The 18,421-nt window shown below is 32.3% G+C and overlaps 1 protein-coding gene across 1 annotated transcript; it reads left to right on the top strand.

Moving 5' to 3' along the window:
* The first annotated feature begins 10,459 nt into the window (after positions 1 to 10,459).
* LOC145588679 (uncharacterized) lies at positions 10,460 to 12,616 on the top strand. Its single transcript, XM_081645293.1, has one exon. It carries the CDS (start codon positions 10,460 to 10,462, stop codon positions 12,614 to 12,616), a length of 2,157 nt encoding a protein of 718 aa, XP_081501419.1.
* The last annotated feature ends 5,805 nt before the right edge of the window (positions 12,617 to 18,421 follow it).

Raw genomic sequence — 18,421 nt, 5'->3', positions numbered from 1 at the left:
TCAATCGAAGGAGAAAAGATGAAGCATTTGACTACATCTTGTAAGTTATAGTTGACTTCATTTTTTAGGGAATTAACATCCTAAATTGTAGATCCATAATAATGAAAATTGTAAGTAGTCATTGAAATCAGTGGCCAGGAAGAAATACATGTTGTAGTTGAGGTGAAATTATGTATATGTGCTTACTAGAATTATATTCTTCTTTTGTGGAGATCTAATTTTGAATTGAACAATTATATTTTTCCTTTGTGGATATCTAATTGAACAATTATATTCTTCTTGTGTACGTGGAAATCTAATTGTGAAGATAAAAATAGGTAACAAATTAAACTACGATTAACTTGATGCTCATGGTTGGTCATCTATGAATTGAACAATTATATTCATCTTTTGTGGACATCTAATCGTGAAGGTTAAATTGCGTGACAAATTAAACTACAATTGACTTGATGCTCAGTGTTGGTCTACAATTGATGTTTGTTGGTATGAAGTTCGTTTTATGAATTAAAAGGTATACATTTGTTGTATGTTGGTATAAATATATAATCAAAGTATTTTAACATATTAATTTTGAGCTTTAAGGTGCTAGGTGTAATTTTATAAATATTTAATTATTTCAGTGTGGAATAATTAGCGGTAAGAAGAATACAATAAAATGGTTAATTACTATTAGTTAAAATTGTTGTTGGTGTTTAATTATGATGTAATTGGAAAAAAAATATATAAGAAATTTCGAAGTAGTATTTTCATGTCTTATGAACTAAAACTTATGTACAAGCATGTGTTTATGTTGGGGATCGATGAATTGAACAATTATATTCTTCTTTTAAGGAGATCTAATTGTGAAAGTAAAATTATGTAACGAATTAAATTGCGATTGACTTGATGCTCAGTGTTGGTCTACAATTGATGTTTGTTGGTATGAAGTTGGTTTTACGAATTAAAAGGTATGCATTTGTTATATGTTGGTATAAATATGTAATCAAAGTATTTTAATATATTGATTTTAAGCTGTATGAAAGTACAATGTATTAATTTTAAGTAATTGAGAAAGTATAATGTGTAATGTATGCATAATAATATAATGGTGTGAAAAATGATAACCTCTTGGTTTCAAAATAAATGTTTCATTTAACATATTTTGCGCTATTCACAAAATTCACGTTGACTAATGTTAGTGATTCATTTATAAAAAAATATATATATAATTATATAGGTACTTGTTTGAACCGTCTTAATATATAGGAAGTAGTTTCTAGATATTAATCTTCTTCAATTTATATTTACTAATTATCAAAGATATCTTTTATCAAAGTTTTGTGTTATCATATATGTGCTTAGTTTGATTAAGACATTTATTTTAAAATAGAGGAAGCATAGATTTAGGCGAAAATGCATATATTATATATATGGATAATTATGATTTGGTTTGGATGATAATCGGTTTATAACACATCGTGATACATTTTATGTTACAGGTTTGTTCATTGAGAGTGAATATGGATCCCAATCTACTAGTTTAGAACCCGTGATTTTATTGGCATCCTCTTTCTAGTTTCTATATAACACAAGTTTTGTGACATCATTCTAAAATGTCTGCACAACGGACATCAACACTTATTAGTCACGTATTATTATTAAAATTGTAACTTATTTAGGAATTCGTTTATAATGAGTGTGATTGTTAAATTATGGAATTGATAGCATTCCAACATGGCATTGTATTATACCAACAAAATTTTATTTGGTTCTAGTTACTGGCATTTTGGTATTAATTGACAATACCAACCAAAGAATAAAAATTAATTTGTTTTGTTTTTTATTTTGACTTGAATCGGGTGAAAAGGACAAAATAAAACCAAATTTGATCTCTTTTAATATCCCCCCCCCAAATTCCTCTTTACACATATACTAGGATAAAATGTATAAAATACAATATAGATCGAGAAATTTGGGCAACTGTTTCGTGATTGGGTAAGACTATCTTGACCATTGTTGTGGAGTATTCAAACATAATCAACTAAACTCTTAAATAAACTTAAAATACATAAGTGAATCAACATGAACTCCCGATCCGCATATTAGATACCATATTTGAAATCACGACTGCTTGCAAAAAATAGCAAATATCACCACTAGAAAAATGGTCTTTAGTATAAGATTTTTGCTAAAGGTCTGCTTTTCGATACCAAAAGTCATTAGTATCGGAATTTCCAACACTCAATCGATACCAAATCTAGAAAATATCATCAAAACAATGTGCAACACCAAAAGAAACATTGAAGATGTGAATCCAATTTAACAAACTGATAATACTCTAGTATTAGAAATTTCAGATGCTAAAGACTATTTAGTATCAAATTCTCCAGTATCATTGTTAGCTAAAGAACCTTGTTCAATTAATTTATGCATGATTCAAAATGAATACATATTCAAGTACTTGTACAAAAGATAACTCCCTCCGTTTCATAATATTAATCTCATATTAAATAAATCACATAAAATAAGAAAAAAAATATTTAAAATCTAACATTAAAGTACAAAATAATTCATAACTAATTTACCTTATTTAAGCTTTTTGATTTTTTTTTTTTTTTTGGAAAGCGTAAGTCATAATGCATAATTCAAGGTAGAGATTTACTTAGAGCCATGTCATCAATCCACAACCAATTAATTCCAAAAATATTAAGTTAAAATTGAAACATATTCAATATAAGTAGATTTTTTTTTAAAGGCCCAAAATAGTATATCGGACTAACATTATGAAACGGAGGGGGTATTATTTTTATATATGTATACAATTTTACATGAAGTAGTTCTAGTACAAAAACTTGATGTATACATGCTTGTAACTTAATTTATTCTTAACAAAAGTATACAATAGCTACTTGATTTCCAAAAACATATACTCTTAACGAAAAACCATTTCCTAATATAAAAAATGTGTTGCCTTGTAGCTAAAGCAACACATATGATGTGTAGTTTATGCCCCCGTTGTCTATTCATAAGGCAACACATTTTTATTCAAATGCAACACTTTAAAAAGCCAAGGTAAAATGATACCTAAGGCAACAATTTTACAAAGGCAACAAGTAAAAATTGTTGCAACCTTAGAAAACAATTTAAAACTATCTTCTTATACTTAGTATGATAATATACAACCACCTTTTCATTTGTTGTATTTGGTAGTAATAATACAAAAGTGTTACCAAATATTTAAAGGCAATAGTTTAATGGAAAGCTGCACATCAATATAGACGTAAATTGATGTATAACATTATGCAAGGGAACTCTAAAAAATCCATAATAATGATATAAAATGAAATATCCCTATAAAATATATCTAACCTTATAAATCCTAATTAGTTTCACGATCTACACTATTAATACCACTAATTGTTTGTATCTAATACAGACACTAGGGTGGACTGTAACATCTAAAGAATAGGCAATCTAAAGCTCTAATTGATCAACTCTTCGTCTCTATATTCAATATATATCTTACCTCCATGTACATTACCTGTAATACCAATTCAATAACAAAATTAAGGAATTAAATAGTTTTTCAAAAACTAAGAAAAATAATTGAAAATTCTAAACAAAGATAAATAATAAAAACCTTTAGCTAGTATATCATGCAAAACAGAAAATATCAAGATTCATACATCATTATTACATTCGTCCAACACCAAAGGATTTAGTAGACAAACACCACCCATTAGTGATATAATACCTTATATCAATATTTATACCTCAGTTACTGCATTCTAAAATAAATACCATCCAAATTGCATTCTTAAATAAACCTGTATAACAAAAACTTACCTAAATTGCTCAAAAAATAAATGGGTCACAACTTAAATCAATAGATCAAATTAAATATGACATCAAAATTTGAAACCAAGAGCAATATTTATACCTTAGTAATAAGGGCATTTTTGTGCATTTTTGTGCAAGGTTTTTTTTTCTTTTTTGTTCATTCCTTTAGCTACAATCTAATACATACATAATAACTTATAATTTGTTTGTAATCATCATTCACTCTCAACCTAAACTTTTTCAATTAGATGTTAAAAAATTATAGTTTAGATTTGCAGAGAATTATTGTTCCCCGCCATTTTTGATGTTAAAATTTTAGTGTTAAAAAAAACAATAATTTTTTTGAATTAAAATGGCATGAATTTGTAGTGGAAGAGTTGAATTAATTGAATTATCCTCAAAGTAGTGAAGTATGATTACATAAAAGGTGATATATTAGATTCAAACTAATCCTTGATCTTTATTTACGATAATTGTTATTATTTATCAATCTTAATTTAGCCAAACATTACTACATAAAATTTGGGAGATTACATTCAAACTAATCCTAAAAGGAGTGAAGTATGATTACATAAAAAAAATTAGCCATACATTTCTATTTCCCGCATTACTGGGTTTTTAGCAAGCCCATGGCCTATGGAATAAGATGGCCTTTACCTTTATTGGGGGTACAACTCAGTTTTTAAAATCTATCCTACAGCGGTACCTGTTTAATTTCAAATTTGCACAACTGACTTGAACTACCATCAAGTCTTCAAATCCAGTAACATAAAAAATCCTTCTAGTGGAACACTATAAAAGGTATATGGTACCATAATTTCATTTGGTCGAACCCTGTAGACCTTCTATAGAGTTTAATAAAATTCTATTTGTATTGTAAATGTCCTCACTTGAATTACTAATTTCGAACAATGTCAATGTTTATGCATTATTAGACACTCTTATCATCATCATCTGTGAGTCAAAGATCAATTAGGCGACATTTATGAACATATTTATAATCCAATTGAAATGGCTACCTCTAAAGTGAAACTTTCATCGTAATCTTGATCTCTAAAGTGAAATGGCTACATATGTTACCTCTAAAGTTAAATGATCATTTATGAACAATTACTAAAGTGAAACGTTCATCGTAATCATGATCTCTAAAGTGAAATGACTGCATATGTTATCTCTAAAGTGAAATGATCATTTATGAACATCAACAAAAGTGAAATGTTTGACTTTAGTAGATGTTCAAGGGAGTGCCCAATTGAGGCTCAAAACAAGGGAGTAAATCAAACTAAAAGTGAAATGATCATTTATGAACATCTACTAAAGTGAAACGTTCATCATAATCATGAATACTAGAAAGGGTATATGGTACCCTAATTACTTTCAATTGTACCCTTATGAATTATGTAGTTGTGCCCTAGAAAGGGTATATGGTACCCTTCATAGTTTCAACGGTACCCCTTATGAATTCTTTAGTGGTACCCTAACTAGTTTCAATGGTACTCTGACTTGATTGGATCGAACCTCAATTGGATAATTGGATAATTACCTTAGACCTTAACTACCTTAATACCTTAGACCTTAGACTTTAGACCTTACCTACCTTAATTCCTTAGACCTTAGACCATAACTACCTTAATTTCAAAAAAGGATATTTAAAACCCATAGTCTAACTTCTACAAGTCTAACTTCTACAATAGCAATGTCAATGGTCTTCATTAATGGCCTTATCATGTATTATTAGAGGATGCCAAAGTTCTACTAAAACTACATCTAGGCAAAGTCTTATGTTGACCACTTTATAGAAAGACAAATTCATTATCCCGGAATTAGTGAATGAATTTAACTTTCATTTTCTCAATCGATTCAATGAGCTATGTGTGAATGAATTCAACTTTCATCTCATTTAATTTATTCAATTAGCTCTTTGTGAATGAACTTGACTTTCTTCTATTTCAATTGATTCAATTACCTATATATAAGAATGAATTTGACTATCATATTACTCGATTGATTTAATTAGCTATGTGTGAATGAATTCGACTTTCGTCTCATTCAATTGATTCAATTAGCTCTTTGTGAATGAATTTGACTTTCATTTATTTCAATTGATTCAATTACCTATGTGTGAATGAATTTGACTATCATATTACTCAATTGTTTTAATGAGCTATGAGTGAATGAATTTGACTTCCATCTTATTCAATTGATTCAATTAGCTCTTTGTGGATGAATTTGACTTTCATCTATTCCAATCGATTCAATTAGCTATGTGTGAATGAATTTGACTATTTCAATTGATTCAAATAGCTATGTGTGAATGAATTTGACTATTTCAATTGATTCAAATAGCTATGTGTGAATGAATTATTATAAGAACCCTTAAAATAAAATTCCCATCCATGGATAAGAATCAAAATCCCAGAAAATTGGGAAAAACCCTGAAAATTGGGACAAACTCTCACAGGTGGAGAGAACAAAACAAAACAAACAAACCAAAACGTAAAACAAAACAGAAAACTAAATTAAATTAAAGAAAAAGGGTCGGAAATAGTCTAATTTCCGGCCTAAACAGCCAGAAAAACTAAAACCCTAGAAGAGAGAAAAGAGAGGAGAGAGAAAAAGAAAAAAGGGGCGGCTTACACTTGTTTTTTTTTTTGCAGTTATTCAATTAATACAACTTATACTTTAATGGTACATTATAGTACACAAAAATGTACCACTGTAGAAAAACATCAAATGGGAAAAAAAAAAAAAAACCCCATAATGCCCTCCTATATGCACGCTTAAACTATAAGTGTTATGGGCCTATCTGCACTCATCCTTTCAGACCTTGCATTTCTATTCATAGGCAAAATGGAGCAGTTATGGATGACTCTCATAAATGTTTTACAGTTATGCTTCTTAGCGCCAACTCTATTTTAAAAATTAAAATTACCCATTAGCGTTCAATTCGGTTTATATATATAATTGGGCCCTAGTTTGATATCAGCCCAACTGCTTTTATGTTTTAATCAAACAAGCCCAAAGACCCTTCACTAACTCTATGACTTCTCAACTTAGTCAAAGTCAAGAAAGTAAATCAAAAGTTAAAAATCAGATTTTTGGGTGAAACAGACCTCATGCTTATTATACTTTAATTTGAACTGTTATTCCAATGGCACATCTGATGTCTATTATGTTTTGTTAAAAAGACTTAATCTTATTCATAAACTTGAAGTTGAACGAAGAAAATTAATAATTTTAGATAATATACTTTGATGTTCAATAATAATTTGGAAAATATAAATATAGTACGAGTAATGAAGTAAATGCAACTATTTCAATCTATATTTATATTATATTTCATTGCATAATTTTTATGATAAAAACTCATTCATACCAAAAACGTTGTTATGGATACTATCATTGAATTTTCCGTTATTGCTGGTATTTCATAAAAGACTGACGAAATAGTACTAGATTTTGCAATTTTCGAGACATTGTACTACAAAAGTAGGTGACAATGTGACATTGAACTGCAAAAGTGGTTGGCAAAAAGTAAATTTTTTTTATTTCTTTCACGTTGTTATGAAATATGGAGAAAATATGAGAGATGGAGAGAGAATCAATCTGTGTATCTTTATTCCATATGATGGGGTATATATATACATACAATATAATTAGGATTTGCTTGGATAACAATAAACCCTATATCTAGAATATTCTAGATGATACAAGAAGGATAATGGATATCCACAAATATTTTATAACACTCCCCCTTGGATGTCCATTATCAAAAACTATGCCTCGTTAAAACCTTATTAGGAAAAACCCTGTGGGATAAAAACCTAATGAAGGAATAAGAGTACAACATTATTCATAATACGCTCCAAATGCTGCCTCATTAAAAACCTTACTAGGAAAACCCAATGTGGGACAAAACCATGGTTAAGGCATAACTTGAGGCCTTCTAATGCAATGAATCTAATATAGTTGAATGTCTTCTCACATGACGCAAAATATTATCATTCGTTGATTTTCGATCCTCCCAAATCTTCAAATCTTTACGCGAACAGCTGAGTCTTCATATCACCATGCCTATAATAATAATACATGTGTTTGTTCACATTTCATTCGAAATCTCTGTTTAAAGTTGCCTTAACCATTAAACTTATACCTTCTTCTGGAGGCCGTGAATAATAGAAATTGATGATCATTATTTGATCAAACAATCTTTAATAATTATATGGCAACACATGATATTATTAATGTTGTTTTTCAATCTTGTAATAACACATGTAATTATATACATTGATCATGGTTCTTCTGGACCATAAGAAAACAGTCTCACACCTACATAAGTGTCCCGTTGATATTCTTTATATTTGAAGTTTCATAAATGACATGATAATTCTCATGCCAACACTACTACATTTTTTACTTAATGTAACGGCTTATTATAGGCTATTATAACGGTATTTTAATTTCCGTTGCAATAGATTAGGCTAATGCCACGGATTTAACACTAATGTTCTTAAAGGTAGAGCTAATGCCACGGCTTTAAAGAACCGTTGCAATAGCCTAGCTGTTTTAATAAAACAAGGGAGCTGATGCAACGGTATAATGAAAAATTTAGAAGGGCGCGGAAAATTTCAGGAGTTCCCTCTATTTCTTTTTGCCCAAATATTTTGAAGAATTTAAACCCTTACACGTGTTTTCCCAAGGTTTAAAATTAAAAAAAATGAAAAGAAAAATGGAAAAGTAGAATTCTGTATGTACAGTGTACACCCATTTTCTCACACCCATTTTCCCCAATTCTTCATGTTTTCCCCAATTCTTCATTTTTCCCTAATTCTCCATATTACCACCAAATTGTGAGAGGAAAATTACTAAAAAAAAATACTCAAAAATTCTAACAAGAAAAAAGCAAAGAAATCGGCACTCAGGAAGTAGATTAAGGCGGCACTCAAGAAGTAGATTAAGGCGGCACTCAGACGACGGTGGTGGCTGATAACGGCACTCAGACGACAGTGGTGGCTGACAGAGGCACTTAGGCGGTCGAATTTCTTCTTGCATGTCCCTTCTTTGAACTGATTGGTCGAATTTCTGTTTAAGGTATACAACAAATTTTCGTTTTTAAGATTCTTAATTGAATTTTACGTTTTTGTTTTTGAGTGTAATGGATTTTTTTTTGGGGGAATTTCATATAAATGGATAATTAAAACCGAATATTGCTCTAGTTTGTTCCTGGGGTTTTCTATTTCGTCTACTTTTTCTTTATTCAATTGTGGGTATGTCAGGTTTTCATTGTTAATCTTTGATATTTGAATTCATTGGAGAGTAATATGAATTGGGTTTTTGATGATTTTTTTGGGTATCTTTAAATTTAGCTGAATTTCTGAAATTGATGAGAAATCTGGTTGAATTTCATTGTCTTCACTTGTCTGAAAGGTGGTTTGAATAGGCTATTTTGATTTTGTTGAGCTAAAATATTCCTTTAAATAGAAAAATCACGAGTAATTTTGTTACTAGGAGAAGTTGGTGATTTGTTTCATTTTTATTGTTTGGTGAAATGAGTATAATTAATTATCAATTTCATTGTTAAGTTCTCTGCTTTTCTTTTTAATCTGCCTGTAAAGTCTGACTGTATTATATAGCATAATTAATTACTCTGAACAACTACTTAGGATGACTGTTATTGCTGACATGAAATGAGGCAAAACAAAGGATGACATCAAGCAATTCATTCAAGAAGAAAAACATCCTATCTAAAAACTTAAGAGAGAACTGACCCTTTTTTTCACGAGCCTTTCCAAAGCCTAACTTGAAATTGCAGTATAGGAATTATAACACTTATAACACTAGTTCACATCAGTGTTTAAAATATATTGATAAGATACTGATGTGAGTCACATTAAGATTAAAAAATACGCACATAAATACTCATCTATTAGCATATCATTAGAACAGTTGGTAACTATAGTTGCAGATATCCGTTTATATATGTTTCTAATCTGAACTGAGTCCTGTTCATTTGTTTATATATGTTTCTGATTTGGAAAATATTATGAAAGAATATTCTGGTTAATATCCTACATTCTATGCATTTTTAGTTCACTTGATCCATGATCTGAATTAGATATTCTGATTTTAAAATAAAGCCACTAATTTTGATTATTATTATACACTAAGGATACAAATCTATTTAATATATATTTCTGAATAAAGAAAGGTATCAATTTCTTTCGAACTTTGGAATTGATTATGTACATGAAGGACTCTTAGGTACTTTGTTGCTGGTTCTGATAATGAAAGGTTTCTGTCAGTTGTTGGTTCTGGCAGCTTTGTTTGTTGGGGTATATTGGTAATTTGTTGACGATTTATGATATATTTTTATTTTCAAATTAAATATATATTTCTCATGGAAATGTATGTCTGAAAATGCTCTTTTGTGTCACAACTCATGAGTCATGGCTATAATTTAAGTTGTGGAGCAGAAGTTGATTTTTAGACTAGTTCTCTTTCTTTCGGTGGTTGTAAAGCAGATTTACTGTTCGTTCTTTCTAATTGATTAAAGTGACTCTCTTAATTCTTAGTGAATTGATTAAATGTTTTTAATTGTAAAACTTATGTAAAGTAACCCTCTTAATTATTACGCTAAGGTATGGATAGTGGAACTAAAGAGTGGTGGATGTTTGCCAAATGGAGTGATGAATATGAACGGGGAGTAGATGAATATGTACAAAAGGCTTTTGCTTCTAAATCTCAAGGAAATCAAATTTGTTGTCCTTGTGAACGTTGTCATTATCGTTTTTGGCGTCATGAAGGTGTTGTGAGAGATCACCTTATTTGTAATGGTTTTGTTCCAAGAACAGATAAGTTATCAGAGTTAGGGATCAACTTTGAAAGAGAACAAACTATTTTGGATAATGAAGAAGAGTCAACCCCAAATGATTTTAATGATGACATAGTAGAATTGTTGCATGATGCACGTGATGCTATTAGAAAGGGGCCAAATGACGAGGCAAAAAAGTTTTTTAAGTTAGTTGAAGAGGGCCAAGAAGAATTGTTCCCTGGCTGTAAAAATCATTCAAAACTTTCCTTCATGATTCGACTTTTTATTTTGAAGTGTGATCATAAGCTAACTAATGTTGCTTTTGGAGATATATTGGAGCTTATAAGGGAGGTGTTACCTGATGCAAAACTGTCAGCTTCTTTTAATGAAGCAAAAAGTGTTCTGAAAGTGTTGGGGTTGGACTACACTAAGATAGATGCATGCCCAAATGATTGCATGATATATTGGGAAGAACATGAAAATGCAAGAAGCTGCCATGTTTGTGAGACGCTAAGATGGAAATCAAATGACACAGAGAATGACATGCAAAATGAAAATGGAAAAACCTATAGGATTCCTCAAAAGATTCTTAGGTACTTTCCAATTAAGAAAAGGCTTCAACGACTATTTTTGTGTCAAGAGACGGCGAAATACATGACTTGGCATGCTGATGAGCGTGAAAATGATCATCTTTTACATCATCCATGTGATGGTCAAGCTTGGAAGGAATTTAATTCCTTATACCCAAAGTTTGCTGATGACCCACGCAATGTGAGGCTTAGGTTAGCCACAGATGGATTTAGCCCATTCAATTCAATGAGCATTGTCCATAGTACATGGCCAGTTATGTTGATTAATTATAACTTGCCTCCTTGGATGATTATGAAGCCTGAGTTTTTGATGCTAGCCTTACTAATTCCCGGCCCGACTTCCCCTGGCAATGACATTGACATATATTTGCAGCCACTTATCAAGGATTTAAAGGATTTGTGGGAGTTTGGGTTGGAAACTTTTGATGCTTCGACTAATCAAAGGTTTGACATGCATGTAGCATTGATGACTACCGTGAGTGATTTTCCGGGTTATGCAATGTTATCCGGGTGGAGCACAAAAGGATACTTGGCATGCCCTGAATGTCATTATGAAACAGATTCCGAGTGGTTGCCTTGTAGTGGTAAGACTGTGTATAGGGCAAATCGTAAATTTTTGGATCCATCTCACCCTTGGCGTCATGATAAGAGGAATTTTGACGGAAAACTTGAGGAAAGATGTCAACCTATTCCATTGAATGGAATTGATATTGAGAATATGTTGCGTGATTTTCCAAATGCATTTGGAAAGAAGCAAAAGAAACCAAGGCGTGATGTGGATGATCCGAATCCGTGGAGAAAGATACCCATATTTTTTGAGTTACCATATTGGAAGCATTGCTCAAATCGCCATAATCTTGATGTAATGGACATTGAGAAAAATTTCTTTGATAATATCATTGGGACATTATTAGACATTTCTCTGAAGACCAAGGATAATGTGAGTGCTCGTCGAGATTTGGTAGAACTTAATTTGATGCCAGAGCTTCAACCAATAGAATTGGAAGATGGAAGTGAAGAATTTCCAAGATCTCGCTTTTGGATGTCATTGGAGCAAAAGCGTAAGTTCTGCCAGGTTATAAAAAATGCTAAGCTTCCTCAAGGTTATGCTTCTAACCTTAGTCGATGTGTGCAAGTTGGAGAGAGGAAAATAGCAGGCTACAAAAGTCATGATGCTCATTTTATGATGAATTATCTTCTTCCAATTGTTGTGAAGACAACATTACCCAAAGATGTTGCTAGTCCTTTGATAAGACTTTCTGCTTTTTTCAAAGGTATATGGAGTAAAACTATTGATCCTCGAGATCTTGACAAATTGCAATCGGAGATAGTTGAAACTCTATGCCTACTTGAGAGGATTTTTCCACCTGCCTTTTTTGATATAATGGAACATTAACCCATACACTTGGTAGACCAAATTAAGTTGGGTGGACCTGTGAGTTCAAGGTGTATGTATGGAGTTGAGAGGAATCTTCATGAAATGAAACAAGTTGTTCGAAACAAAGCTCGCCCAGAAGGCTCAATGGCAGAAGGATACCAAGCAAAAGAATGTGTTGCCTTCATAGCTAGATTTTTGAAACGATCAAGCAAAGCCACACCTGGTATTAATGAGTGTGGTTCCTCAAAATCATTTTTCCCTAAGGTAGGACATCCTATCAAAGGAAAAGGAAGGACCTCAAAGAAAAAAAAATTGTGGAAACATCATTGATCGAAATACATGGGCACAAGCACATCGTTATGTGTTGTTCAATTGTCATTGTGAGGAAGTTGAGAAATATATAAGGTAAGATTTGTAACCAAAATTTAGGTTTATTAATATTTTGTTTAATGTCTTTATTCTAACTCTAGTGCGTTAGTAAGATACATATTTTATTTTTACAGTGAGCACAAGATTTGTGTAAGTGCTAAAAGGAAAAGAAAATGGAATAGTGCTCAAGACCATAGCAAGGATTTCATGGATTGGTTTAGGGAGAAAGTTGATTTGATTCTTAAAGATGGCCATGATAATATCCCGGACCATATTTTGTGGTTATCAAAAGGACCCTCTCACGTTGCCAAAAAGTACACAGGATACTCGGTGAACGGCTATAGATTTCATACCATGAAGCGAGATGCAAACTGCGTAACTCAAAATAGTGGCGTCACTCTAACAGCCATTACACATAGCTTTGCAAGCTCTAAAGATCAAAATCCTGTTGTGGGAAATGTTAATTATTATGGTTCAATAACTGAAATCATTGAGATATCCTATCATGGTCATTTCAGTGTTGTCTTATTTAGATGTCAATGGTTTCACTCAGAGAAGGATGATGATGAGCTTATTACGGTTAATATGAATAAGACCGTTTCTAAAGAAGAACCTTTTATCTTAGCAAGTCAAGCACATCAAGTGTTTTATGTAGAAGATTTGAATAGAGAAGGTTGGCATTATGCTATTCAAATCCCTCCTAGAGAGTTTTCAGATGGTATTGACATACATTTTATTTCATTGTAATTTTTTTGTTTTTATTATATTGCAATTTATTTCAGTTTATTATATTTTACATTGCAATTTTTTTTTTCAGATTATTATATTTTACATACATAATTAACATAATTCCAATTTTTTTTCCAGATGAAACGGAGTAGACCCAAAGTTCCTGCTTCCCAAAGTCAGCTTATAGAATATGAGCTACAACGGCTTCAAAAACTGAAATTCAATGCAGAGAGAATGGAAGCCCGAGGATTAGCATCTGTAGCTAATAAGATACTTGAAGAGAAAACAAAAGCCTTAATTTGTCCAAGTTCAAGGCAGAATAGTATACCAGAAGTTGAAGATGATGACTCTGTGTCGGAATATGATGGTGAAAATGAGGTTGAAACTGATGACATTATGGAAGCTGACAATGTCACTTCTGGAAAAAGAAAAGCTAACAAGCAGGTGTTCACTTCTATTTTGTCATTTATAAACACTGTTTTATATTGTTTTTCATGGTTTACATGTAATTAGTAATGCTATAATTGCCTTTTGTTTTATAGGTTTCAAATCAAGTAAAGAAATCATCACTTCGCCCTAAAACTATGGCTGATGTTGTGGAAGTGAATAGCCGTAAGAAGCATGCAGTTGATGAAGTTCAAAACATTCACTCAATTGAGGTTTCTAGTGTTAAGAACATCCAAAAGAAGCAGCGAGTTATCTCAGAAAAGAAGGGAACAAAACGAGCGTTCTGCTCTCCTGGTTCTATGTCAGCGTACCTGGAGTTCCGGAAAAGGCAAAAAGAAAATAATGACGGGTTTGTATCAAGTAATCAGTCTTTGAATAATTCTCTCACAAGAAAAGAAAAGAATAATAATGGCGCTGCATTTAATGATAATAACAATGATGATGCGGATGCACTAAGTGAGAATGATGATGCGGATGCACTAAATGAGAATGATGATGATGTTGGCAATGAATATGAGGGTGATCTTGAATTACAAGATGAAGGTCTACTTCAGTTTGGAAGCGAAGGAATGCAAGGTATATGCAATCATTTTACGTAGTATTATTTATTTCAGATTTTGTTAACATGTGAGAGCACTTGAAACTTGTTAGAGCACTTTGCCACTAGCTGCCCTAGTAATTAGCTGACCTTATAGTGGCCTTGGTATGTTGTTGTTGTTGGTCTGCTGCTCTTGTTTCTTCTGTCAGATGCTCTCAGCTCACCCTTTCAATGTAACAGTAAACATAAGCACACTCACAGAAATATAGGAGGAAAGCTTAAGGGTACTTAATTAATAATACAGTGTTACTACAACGTTTGAAAAGTTACTTTACTAGGATACTTGTTTAGGCAGTGGAATTCTGTTCAGATTAAACCAAAATAGAGCTTGATAGCAACTGTTAGTTTTGCTAAATTAATATAGAATGTATGAAGAACATAATCAAACTTGGGATTAGTCCTAGGTTGATTAGATTTTAGCTTCCTGTCCCATGATTGTGTGAAGACTGCCATATTCATGGGGTGGCAGTTTTGGCCGAGGATTTATCAGGAGAGAGCACTGTCCGATTTTCCAATCTATCAATAGTATTAGACGAATACTAACAGTCGTATTGTGTCACAGGTCAAATGAAGTGGATTCATTCTAATATGATTCATTCTAATACTTGAAATAACTCTTTTCATGTCTGGCCATGCAATTACTATGCAATTACTGACTCTTTTCTTGTCTCGCCACACAAATTCTGTCCAAGAACCTCCTGATTCACAACCTGAAAAAGCTACTAAAAGCAAAAGGCATCGAGGTCCAACAATGCTACCCAAGGTTCATGCACGAACAAGAGACGAGCGTGAAGTTATAGTTTTAAACTCACTAGGCCAACCAATTGGACCTACACGTGAAATTGTTCAGGAGTTCAAGCAATTCTTGGGTACTGTGGCAAGGGATTCTGAACTTGCGCCACTAAATTATATTAAGTTTCCATGTCTACCCACACTTGACAAAATGTGGGAGTATGTCCAAGTATGTAGTTATATAATTCTTTAGCTTCAGTTTGTTTGATTTCATTTTAAAAAAATGCTTCATATTTTGTTACTAGACCATTAATTAATTATATAATCATGATTTGTTTAGGAAAAGTATATGGTTCCTGAAGCTGGAAGAGAATGGGTGATGCAGGCTATCAATGGAAGCTGGAAAGCTCATAAATGCTTGACCAAGAAGAACTACTTCTATGCATATCCCACTGATGCTTTAAGATGGTTTCATAAGCCAGACACAATTTCGGAACCTCAATTCAGAGAGCTTTTGCAATATTGGCATTCTAAAGAGGCCGAGGTATTATGTATATGGTTTTGAATTGATTTGTGCAATATTTACATAGTTTCATGAACTAAATAGCCTCTTTCATTTTACTGTTTTTATGAATTACTTACTTGGTTCAAATTTATAAATCTTGATTGTGTTGTCGCATAGGAAATCAGTAAGATCAACAAAGACAATCGCCTAATTTTAGATGATATGCACACTATGGGCCGTAACTCTTATGCAATTTTACGCCATGAGTTGGTAAAATAATTCATCTCATTTCTAGACAATTTTATTATCATTATAATCTTTATTTCACAATCATTACATGTACTACATGAGGCTTTCACCTCTGGCCTTTAATTATTTGTAATCACTTCTATTTTATGTATAATGTTTCACAGCAACAACAAGATCCTGATAAGAAAGAGCCTTCTCAAGCAAGGGTCTATAAGGAGTCAAGAAAGAGAACAGAGGGAAGGACATACCTTACCAACCATGAAAAAGTAGCAGATAATATTGTGAGTTAACGTGTTAGATTTATGTTATATTTGTTTAGTTTTGATAAATAATAAGTAGGTGGCTTTATTTTCCTAATATAGGCTAAAATGGATGCTTTGGAGTCTTCCCAACATGAAGATGGTAGTAACTCTAAGGACCCATATTCCGAAGTGATTCCAGAACCTAAGCGCAAAAGCCGTGTACGCCTACTAGGAAAAGGTGTAAAAAAGTCAGATTTGAAGAAAAAGGAAAACAAGTCAGATTTCATATTCCCGGCGGAATTCTTAGAAAACATGCAAGCTCAATTAGTACAACAACTTGCACCAAGTGTAACAACTGCAGTTTTGACTCAAATTCGGGATGCTAACCCCGGGATCAATCTTGTCATTCCTGATTTTGCAATTCCATCGGCTCCAAAGGATGCATCTAGTGCGCCACATCTTCTCGCTGACCAAAATGGGCAATCTTCTAAATCTGGAGCCACAATCAATCAGGTAACATATATTATTTTCTGTTGCTTCTGTCTAAATTTAGTTTATGCTATTGACCTGATTCTGCCATAGCTACTGCTGAAATATTGTTGTTCAGTATTTTTCTGATGCACGCTTTTGCTTTATTCCTTTATTGCTTTTGGTTGGTTTTGTCTGCCTTACGTTTCCCCCCTTTTTTCACTTATATGGTTGTACACTTTACTGCTGAAATATTGTTGTTGTTCATGTATGTTTCTGTTGCTGTTGTTGATGTTCATGCTCACCCCCTTAGTGGTGTATTTTTCTTCACTCGCCTCAGAATTTATAGGCTGCACGATCATAAGCATAAGCATTTATTATTTTTTTGGTGTTGATCGGTCAAGTGTACAACCATATATTATTTTTTTTGGTGTTGATGATGCTGATACTGAATCTCTTATATCATCAGTTGGTGTTGAGTGTTGTAAACCTGTTGTAATCTCTAATAATTCTTGATGATTTATTTGTACCAAGAATTTTTTTTTTCTTTACAACTAGGAAAGGAAGGTTAATCCCTAAACTTAGTGAATCTAACAGAAATATACAATGAAAATAGGGTACAATGTCATCAATTTTTTTTTTATCATCTTATCCCCTAGCATACTAATATGATCACTTTGCACCCACTTGAGAAGTCTCCTGTCTGCAACCTCTTATTATTCCAATATTCATAAAAATTCTCATAATTAAACATTGTTCTGTGAAACATCACAAATACCTCCCTGGCCAACATGACTCAACAATGGAAATAACCCAAAGTTAAGTAGTTATCACATAAAAGCTGCAGTCTTTGAGCTTCTTCTAGGCCTCTGAGAATCACACTCAAAATTTCAGCTTCACAGTTCAGTTGTTGCTGCTGATTTTCCCCTAAAGTGACACCATCAGAATTCAGGAGCCAGTCCCATTTTCTTTTCTTCCCATTCCTTCGATTGTGAGAAATACCTAATGTGATAGTGCTGCAAACCCCAGCTCCTGTAACCAATTGTATATTGTCTATGTGTTGACAACATTGCATATATCTGAATTAAAGGCCTGCTGATTGTCCTGTTCTTGCTCAAACCTCGGAGGACCTGATCTGACTCAGAGCTCCCAGAGTCTGCAAAAACCTCATATTTTGAGTTATGTAAAAACCTCAGATTTTGCTGATTTTGAGTTATGAAAGCTCATTTTCTTTCCAAAGAAATGATAGTACCAAGTAAATTAAAATAGAGGATTTTTGCATAGTTTCTGGACAGAAATTGTCCATTTTTGAACCCAATGGTGGGTCTGTGCTCTTGATTCATTACACCACTTTCTTATAATAATATGTCAAAAGCTATAGTTGTTTATTTTTATTGTTGTGCTTTATGAATACTACAATTTTGTTGTGCTTTTATGAGTTTCCTTAATCCGGTTCTATTATTTAGTTAAATTATTTAGTCACA

This window comes from Chenopodium album, chromosome 17 (genome assembly GCF_948465745.1).
Source record: "Chenopodium album chromosome 17, dcCheAlbu1.1, whole genome shotgun sequence".
In the NCBI taxonomy this organism is placed as follows: Eukaryota; Viridiplantae; Streptophyta; class Magnoliopsida; order Caryophyllales; family Amaranthaceae; genus Chenopodium; species Chenopodium album.
The sequence above is the reverse complement of the archived record's forward strand: the minus strand, read 5'-3'. Positions and strand labels throughout refer to the sequence as shown.